The sequence below is a fragment of the Ruditapes philippinarum genome, unplaced genomic scaffold (genome assembly GCF_026571515.1).
Source record: "Ruditapes philippinarum isolate M1 unplaced genomic scaffold, ASM2657151v2 ctg1767_1_1_1_1, whole genome shotgun sequence".
NCBI classification, from domain to species: Eukaryota; Metazoa; Mollusca; class Bivalvia; order Venerida; family Veneridae; genus Ruditapes; species Ruditapes philippinarum.
Window position 1 is genome coordinate 20,091 of NW_026855146.1, and position 9,287 is coordinate 29,377.

General features: G+C 33.9%; 1 protein-coding gene across 1 annotated transcript; it reads left to right on the forward strand.

The window, feature by feature from the left end:
- Positions 1-212: 212 nt before the first annotated feature.
- Positions 213-4,456, forward strand: LOC132742265 (uncharacterized). The gene is made up of 3 exons (XM_060730622.1): positions 213-361; positions 2,765-2,996; positions 3,747-4,456. Exons 2-3 carry the CDS (start codon positions 2,815-2,817, stop codon positions 3,940-3,942), a joined length of 378 nt encoding a protein of 125 aa, XP_060586605.1. The 5' UTR covers positions 213-361; positions 2,765-2,814; the 3' UTR covers positions 3,943-4,456.
- The last annotated feature ends 4,831 nt before the right edge of the window (positions 4,457-9,287 follow it).

The following is a 9,287-nucleotide window of genomic DNA, read 5'->3' on the forward strand; positions in this document are numbered from 1 at the left end:
GATATAAGATATCTCATGACATGTTTGTTCATTTTACATTACACCTTTAATTCAGCAAACATAAAGTCTTCACAAAAAGTAGTATGCAATCGTACCTATATTACATACGAATGTATGTAATATTTTCTTGTTAATGTAAGCAACAAGATACGTTAACCAAATATATTTTATTCGTGGCCTTAAGATTCTGGTTCCAGCAGAGTTAAACTAGCGCAACACGCCTCCAACTGACCTATTTTCGTAGCGTCCTCTATAAACAAACGACTGATTCATCGATTTTCTGTTCGGCAAATAAAACGAAAATTTGTAACACAATAATACAAGCTCTGCACTTTGGTTGTGGATCGGTCACAAAAGAAAGGTAATACTTTTGGCTTTTTGTTTACTTTGTTCTCTGATTTAGGTTTTAACATGCTTATAAACATCAAAGTTTTGTTATGCGCTTAAAGTAAAAAGATTTTTGTATTCAGCATTAATATGATTAACAAAGAGCGGTAATATTTTGGCGCAATGCAGCAATGTTAATCTTACAGAATACGGCGCACCAATTACGCGCTTAATTATTGAAAATAATACAGTTGATATAACATGATTCTGCAAGGTCGATATATTGTTTAAGAATCGGGTCAAATAGTGGTCATTATGCGTAGAAATCTAGATTGATTCCAACAAATAGTTTCACACGGAGAGGTATTTTCACAGTATTACCGTGTAAAAGACATAGCATATATGAATAACAAATGTATGTAGAACGAGTGAGATTGACGTATACATAGGGACGAATTATTTTAAAAAGACAGCTGTTTCAATGTTGACTGTGATGTTTAAACTTTGTATTTAAAGGCGGACAGTTTTGTTTGAGAAACGTCCTTTGTACACAATGTAATGCCCTGGTAACATTTGAACAATAAACAAATAAAAGCGTTTTATACATGAACGGATGTGGTACATTGCATATTCAAGTACGCTGTAAAGTCTCACATTTTTTCGCCAACTGTTGGCTATTCGGTTCAATTACTCAAGCGTTTTGTCATTTTTTCTACATTGAGTATTAAGAGTTTTTTATGTATAAAACTTTCAAGGACGACTTTTATCAAGTGTTAACCGACAGAGTATTAAACCTGGCTTTTTAGGTGATAATACTGAAGAACTGTCAGCTGTTTGATTTATTTTTATATGAAATGATGAGGTATCGAAACCATGGAAACACTTAAAATCTCTATGTCGATATAGTGATTAACATTCTATACCTTTCTGATAAGCACCAGAATTTCTGTAAACGCGCCTATATTCGTGTGCCCTGGGTCACTTTGTGTGGAAAGTCAATTTGCGTGAAATGTGATACGTTAATTGAGCCGCGTCACTACAAAACCAACATAGTGCGTTTGCGACCAGCATGGATGCAGACCAGCCTGCGCATCCGCGCAGTCTGATCAGGATCCATGCTGTTCGCTATCAGTTTCGCTACTTGTTAAAAGGTTTAAAAGTGAACAGCATGGATCCTGATCAGACTGCGCGGATGCGCAGGCTGGTCTGGATCCATGCTGGTCGCAAACCCATTATGTTGGTTTTGTGGAAAAAGTGTGCTGGGTTAAACTATCAGTCAGATTGTGCTGACGAAATACTTTGGTAAAAACTGACCGAATTTTCTCAAATCAGTTCAAAGAAGTTTTTTATATTCTAAAACGGTTTCAATATATTTATTCTGTTGGCCATTTTATGTAACACAAAATTGATGGCAAATAAAATTGAATTCATTCTGAATTATTATATTGCAAAGTATGTAACGCAAAACACTTCATGTCAGTAAGCATAATGTGCTTACTGCTACATGCAATGTAACACAGACATGCGCATTTTAATATTTAATATTTCACATCCATATTGAATAATGTAAGAAACAAAAAGGCCCATTATTTATTGTATTTCCCTGTCATAAAACAAACTGTTTTACAATATTAACAATGTATCATAATTAATATTTTATCTTTTAAAGATTTTTTATTTGACAAAATTTTTTATGTGTCTACCGCTGGATATATGAAAATATATAACATTTTAGTTATATCGATATCCTTCAATGTTTTTCTTAAATATTTTGCGAGTTTAGGTTAGTGTAATTATGGACGTACGATAGTGCTGTATTTGCGTGAGAAAGTAGTATCGAAATTTAATTGTACTTGTTCTCTATACATGTATATATGCTTTTGTTACAAGTTTTATAACTCGAGTTCGCCATTATTTTCATTATCTGTTTACGTCAATATTGGCAAATATGGGTGTCTTATATAAAAGTACACTATAATTCGCCTAAATCTTTTACAACCTGAACTTTAACAATGTTATATTTATATATGCCACAGCGTTATATCAGCGTTCGCTGCGTATGTATAGAGACCCTAACTTTAATCCTTGAAAGTCACATATGTGTAGAGACCCTTGTTCGAATCTTGGAAAAAGGCATTTTTATCATTTTTTTTTGACAAACTTAAAAATATTCGAGAAATAAGTCATACACCAAAATATGTGCTCAAAATGTTGCAAATTCTAACTCAAAACCTAGACGTTAGCAGCTCTAACAACTACCCTACTCGGGTTAACGCACCCATACCCACTTTTCTTCTATTATGTTGCAAAAAAATGTAACAAATGAATCACTTGCACAACCCATTATATCATAATGGTAGTAATGATACTACCGTGTAATGTATACGTTATCGTGTTCTATTTTATCTAAAGATATATAATATTTTCTCTTTTTCAGTGTAATATATACTACAAGGTTAAGCTGTGTTAAGAAAATAAAATTTCAAGATGGTTGACTTCCACATTTCGTTCAACGTTGCTATGGTTATTGCGGCTGTGCTGGGAGAGCTTGTTAGCTTCTTCTTCTACAACCATCATTCGTCTTGGGGAAGGAGTATAGGGGAACGCTACTTGCTCTCAGCCATCGTCTGCCAAGCTATTCTTGTCGTGATACTGAAATGGATCATGGGGTAAATAGGCCTATTCTTATATATAGATACATGTACATTAATGTGCCGTTATCGTTCTACGACCACTCGGTCATTTTATAGAAACAATTTATATACAATTCTTTTATACAGAGCTATTTTTACCCGGCATAATTGCCATCTCGCAGCAAATGAATTCTCAATCAAGAGTACTATTCATCAGGACCGGTTTTGCCGTTAGTGATAATAATTTCAATATTATACATTTATTTTGAATCCTGTTGAGATTATCTATGATCAGACCATTGAAATCCTAGCCGGTTGTAGGTTAACATAAATACAATGACTAGAGAGAAAACATATAACTTTAATGGCTATATAAGTAGATCTATATAAATAAACATTGCATACATGTACGAACAATTAAACCTAAATGCAAAATGAATTTTCGATCAAACATTTAAATAGCAAATTACTTAAAATCGTTCTCTAACAGAACGATGTCTCTTTCGGTGAAAGTGATGAATTGTTTAAATGATTATGACCAGTTTCTTCATTGCTGAAAAATTATCGTGGCAAATGGTTTAAATCTTTAACACAAGCATAGATAGGAGTCTGTCTGAAGAAACAAAACACATTCAGAATACAGTTTGTTCTTGAATGTAAAAGTTCAGATGAATGTGAATAATTAGATCTTGCATGAATTGATTTTTGTCGTGTACTTGAATCAAATGTCAATGCAATTTATATTCATAACAGAATTAAATATTTATATTTTCTTTATTTTACCAGGCAATACTTCACCATTAAAAACTGGGAGGATGCCGCCATCTTGGCTTTCTGGTTGAGCCTCATCTTCTTCGCCCTCGAGGCCCCGCATGTGGTCCACGATCATAGAAGCTTGTCGTACTTTCTCGGACACTGGCTTCACAAATTCTGCGTTCTTTTTGTGATGATCTTCGCTTTGTTTTATTTCCGTCATTATTAGATAGCGCTAAGAACGTTGGTTATTAGTGACGTGTATTTACTGACTCCTTCACGGGCATGATTTTAGCTTTAGCATGATAGTGACAATTCATAGGAAGGTAGATGTTTGTAAATTTAAAATATATACCTATTTTGTTGTTTTAGCATAGTTTTATCTCTGATACAAACATTGAGAGATCGTGAAAAACAAGATGACAGACATGCTGGATAAGACATCTTATACTTTGATAAATTAGTGTTGAAAGAAGTGAAATACGACATGTACAGACTTGTTTCTTTAGTGTTACATTATGAAAATATATGGCTATTGTACAAAGTCTTCTACGAGGAAATCCAAATTTATTTAACTGTCCGTAAGTCAATCTCAGGAATTTAACTGTTAACTGTTTTATGTTGTATGTTATTCTAGTAATCACTTTTGCTTGGTGACAGATGTTGTTTGTTACATGAGAAAAAAAATGACATAGTTTGAATGTTGTGTTGATCATCTTATTAAATATTCCAAATCTCCTGTATGTTTTATTCACTTGTCATTTTGAATATAATATGCTTTATGAATGGCTATATTTTTCGTGAATAGCAATCAGTAAAAATGAGCGGGTGCGAGTTCCAGATTTTGCACTGCGGCTGCAACTGTAGTGTTTGCAAATTTGACCCTGTTTCTACCGTATCACGTTTAGAATCAATAGGCTGAATAAGTGATTGACTGGAAACCTGTCATTTTGTAGTAAACTAGCCTTATTACAGTAATGTCGTTTTAAAAAACAATGCAGCCTCTCTGATGATCACAGGTAGTTAAAGTCTGCACTGCAATGAAAGGAAATTTAGGAAAATCTCCTTCTAAACAAAAGTCAACACGATTTCGGTAATGCAGTAATGCAATAAAGAGATAAGAAGATGCGTTCTGTTTCCGTCTGCTTTATTAGTCCCCTACCGGTTTACCGGAGGGGACTTTAGGTTTACCCTCCGTCCGTCCGTCTGTCCGTCCGTTAGTCCGTCCGTCCACAAAACTGGATCCCGCGATAACGCAAAAAGTACTGAAAATATTTTAATGAAACTTGATATATGGATAGATGGCAGTATGGAGATTATGCACGTCTTTTTCTTTTCTTCCTATGTTGAAAATTCTGGTTGCTATGGCAACAAATAGACTGAAACTGAAACTGTTCTATTTAATTAAACGCCTATTTCTATATACATATTCAATGGCGTTGTACAAAAGGATAATAAAAGTATGTACATATAGATAAAAAACAACACATATGCATGGCAAATGAACTACAAAAAAAATATGTTAAAGATATCAGCCGTGTAAAATATAAAGTATTAAAAACTTTAAAAAAAGAAAGAATAGTTATAGAAAATAACAATAAAAAATAATTTTAAAGAAAATAAAAATTAATGGTTATTTCAGTAAAATTTCAAACACATTTCCACATCTCTATCAGTTTACAGCCCAATCACAATCTTAAAACAATGCGTAAAAATCTCTAAAATAGTAGGTTTTGACATTTTTCTTGAACATGTCCAAAGTCGAAGACTGTCTTATATACAGAGGCAATTTATTCCAGAGAGTTGGACCAACGGTACTAAAACTTCTGTCGTCAAATGTTTTCCTTTTGTTAAAGGGACAGCAAAACAATAATCCATATTATCAACAGATCTGAGATTTGGTCTTTTTATGACAGGCTTGTGTAACAGTTCTGCTAGATAAACCGGAGCATTGCCCATAAAACAGTTATACATTGTACATAGTATTTTAAAATTGATCCTAGCTTTAATTGGTAACCAATGCAGTTCCAACAAAGAGTCTTTGGAACTATCATATTTTCCGCGTTGCAAAACAAGTTTAGCGCACATATTCTGGACACGCTGTAATTTCTGTAACTCACTTTCTGAAATGCCAAACAATATAGCGTTGCAATAATCCAAATGTGAGATTACAAGCGACAATACTAGGATTTTTGTGGCGTCCTGAGTCAGTTATTTGCGAATGCTCTTTATTCTCAAATAATTTAACATAGCAGTTCTACACTTGGTCTTAACATGTGTTGAGAATCTTAGGCCCTCGTCTAAGTAGGCACCTAAGTATCTTATGACACTGACATTTTGAATTTTATCACCGGCGATATCAATTTCTTTAATTGAACATTTACCAAGTTGGGCTTTACTACCAAACATAATGGTGTTCATTTTGAGTTTATTGGCATTCATCCAGTCATTGATGATTACAGCACTGTCTTCAAGTTGCTTTATAGCGTTAAGTTCATTGGTCACTGAAGTTGGTCGAAAGCGTTGACTAGCAATGTGGTCATCAGCAAAGCCGTACACAGATATGGATGGTGGTATCACATCAAATAGGGTTCCCGCATATGTGAGATAGAGCCACGGACCAAGACAGCTCCCCTGAGGTACACTGCATTCCAGCAATCGTGGAGTCGATTCAGTAGAATTAACACTGACGCGACAATTACGAGGTCGCAGGTACGAGTCCACCCAAGCTAACACGGTACCATAGACTGAAAATATGGCAAATTTTACACATAACCTGGATCCCGCGATAACACAAAAAGTACTGAAAATATTTTTATGAAACTTAATATATGGATAGATGGCAGTATGGAGATTATGCACGTCTTTTTCTTTTTTTTTCCTATGCTGAAAATTCTGGTTGCTATGGCAACAAATAGACTGAATTTCAAGATTTCTTATTCTAGTTTTTAAGTTGTTTCACTATAAGTTCTTTATTTCTTAAGATAATTTCTTCAAACTTTAAATATAAGTTGCTCGTCATCAACCACATCATATGTGACAAGGTTTACAACTCTAGGACAAAATTTATCAGAATAACCTCCCTTGAACTTAAAATTTTCATGAAAAAAAATATTGTTTTTTTTTTTAATTACTTCTTTTTTTCTGAATGTATCTACTTCAAACTTCATATAAATGTTTCTTATTATCACTCAACATTTGTGAGAAAGTTCAATACTCTAGCAAGACTATTTCCAGAATTATTCCTCTTGAACTTAGACTTTTTTTCGAGAAATTGGTAATTTTTACTCCAACTTCTTCAATCATGATAGGATTTTCTTCAAACTCCCACATCATAATAATAATTATGACAAGGTTTATAAATCTAGCATCCATATTTCCAGAATAATCTCCTCCTTAAACTTTTTATTTTTCCTATTCGTTCTTTTAACTTTCCTTTACTTCAAATTCAAAATAAACATTCATTATCCATACCTTCATTACTAATTGTTCTGTGTTACACTCACATCATGTATGACATCTTGCATCTTTATTTCAAGAGTTATCTCCTTTTTAAAAATTTTGCTTTTAAAAATGTTATATTTTGATAACAGGGATGTTTAAAAAATAACTTTAGAGTGTCCTTCAGTCCGTCTGTCTGTCTGTACATAAAAACTGTTTCCTGTGATCACTTTAAAAAAAAAACTTTTTCAACAAATTTACTTAAAATAGAAACATAAGTGAATGGCCAATGGCCCTTCAGAATGTTGCTGGGGTTCTAACCGGTAGGGGACTTATGGATTGCTTGCAATACTATGATAATTGCTTCATGTTTGTATTTGAATTGTAGTTGGACATAAAATCTAGCCAATTCAAATGTCAAGATATATCCACAAAAAGGCAACACCCTATAAGTTATAACTCAATACTGCCTTCATGGATTACAACTAGAATTGTTTACCTCGGTAAATTATTAAGTCAAAGTCAAAATATCTTTATTTTTCATCAGTTCACAAAAAGTGACAACATGATACATTTCAAAAATTATGAAACAATTAAATTCGGGTAAAAAATAGGACAAAGTAGGCTAGCAAAGATCGCATTTTAGAAAAGTGAGGATCCTTTCATAAAGAAAAGGAAAAGTTGATTTAAAGTTTCTTCTTTTGTACACAACTTCTGGCTACGAGAAATTGTGAGAAAATTATTATATTCAAATATAACAAATTGATTCAAAAATGATAAAATAAAAAAAACTTATAGGCGGAGAAAAGTTGATTGAAACGAAATTAATGTACACCGAACGATTTTTATTATCATCTCAATTTGTCTTGTTATGTCGATGAAGCGTTACGTAAGGCAACGCTCCTATTTTTATATTTACAGACTAATGCGCGTGTAGTCTGTGACCTATATCCGCGTGACATACCCGGTCTGAACACAAATGAGCCGCGTCACGACAAAACCAACACAATGGGCCCGCGACCAGCATGGACCCAGACCAGCCCCCGCACCCGCGCAGTCCGATCAGGATCCACGCTGCTCGCTAACAGTTTCTCTACTTGTAATAGGGTTTGTAAGCGAACAGCATGGATCCCAACCAGACCGAGCGGACGCGCAGGCCGGTCCGGATCCATGCCGGCCGCAAATAAGGATAACTTTCATAAACGAGCAACCAAACAATAAGGTTCATAGAGATAAATCACAATATATTAAGTCCAAATCTTAACAGCCATTAATCAGACCCCAGCTTCAGTATTAATTCGAAGTACTAGCTGGCATTTAAACACAAACATGTCCAAAGAAAAGCGGCCTGTTGGATAAAGCTTTATCTAGCGTTACGGATATGCTCCATTCGTTTAATCTCCGCAGATAAGAACTCAAACATATAATTGCTAGGTGATCCCTTTTCTTCAAGATTCACCATAATCTTGTTGCTATCCCAACCCCCTCCTAAAACACACTCTCTTTCTTCCCCCAAACATCACGCCATGGCTATCCTCCGAGCTTTAGAATATTCACGGCAATTTTTTATCTGTATTTGTATTTTCATCAGAGTGTTTATTATTATAATTTTGTAACTTGATGAGAATGGTTGAGGCAATATTTTTTTTTTTTGTAATTAATGTGATTAGGTTAAAGTAATAATAATCAATGTCTGTCCAATCATCATAGATTTCTTATTAAAGACTATTTCAATGATTTTTATTGGTATAAAGCGCAACAAGAATATTCCTGAAAATCCTTTTTAAAATGTTTAAATGTTTATCTGTCGAGGAAAATTTCCATACCCCTTAACACTTTTTTTTTCAAGGATAATATTTGGCCTTTTTTATAAATGCAAGTAAAATACATTCAGTACATTTATCTGAAATATGATTTTCATTATAGCATACAGGGAGAGATATCCCAAATATGTGTAGAACATACCATCGCATCTAAAAGGATTTTTAAAAGCCACAACATCCTCTATGAGTTACGGCATAGATAAATTATGAAAGGCGGCCATGTGAGACACAATTCATTGAGCTTGTAGATGGACTAGCCTAAAAATAGCCAACAGTAGATACATCTATCTTATCATGCTAGAGTTCACTA

What these genes read in the sequence shown, in the direction of transcription:
- LOC132742265 (XM_060730622.1), top strand. Translation starts at nt 2,815, where the DNA reads ATGGTTGACTTCCACATTTCGTTCAACGTTGCTATGGTTATTGCGGCT. An exon ending in ATACTGAAATGGATCATGGG is followed by an intron (nt 2,997 to 3,746) that starts GTAAATAGGCCT and finishes TTATTTTACCAG; the next exon opens with GCAATACTTCACCATTAAAA.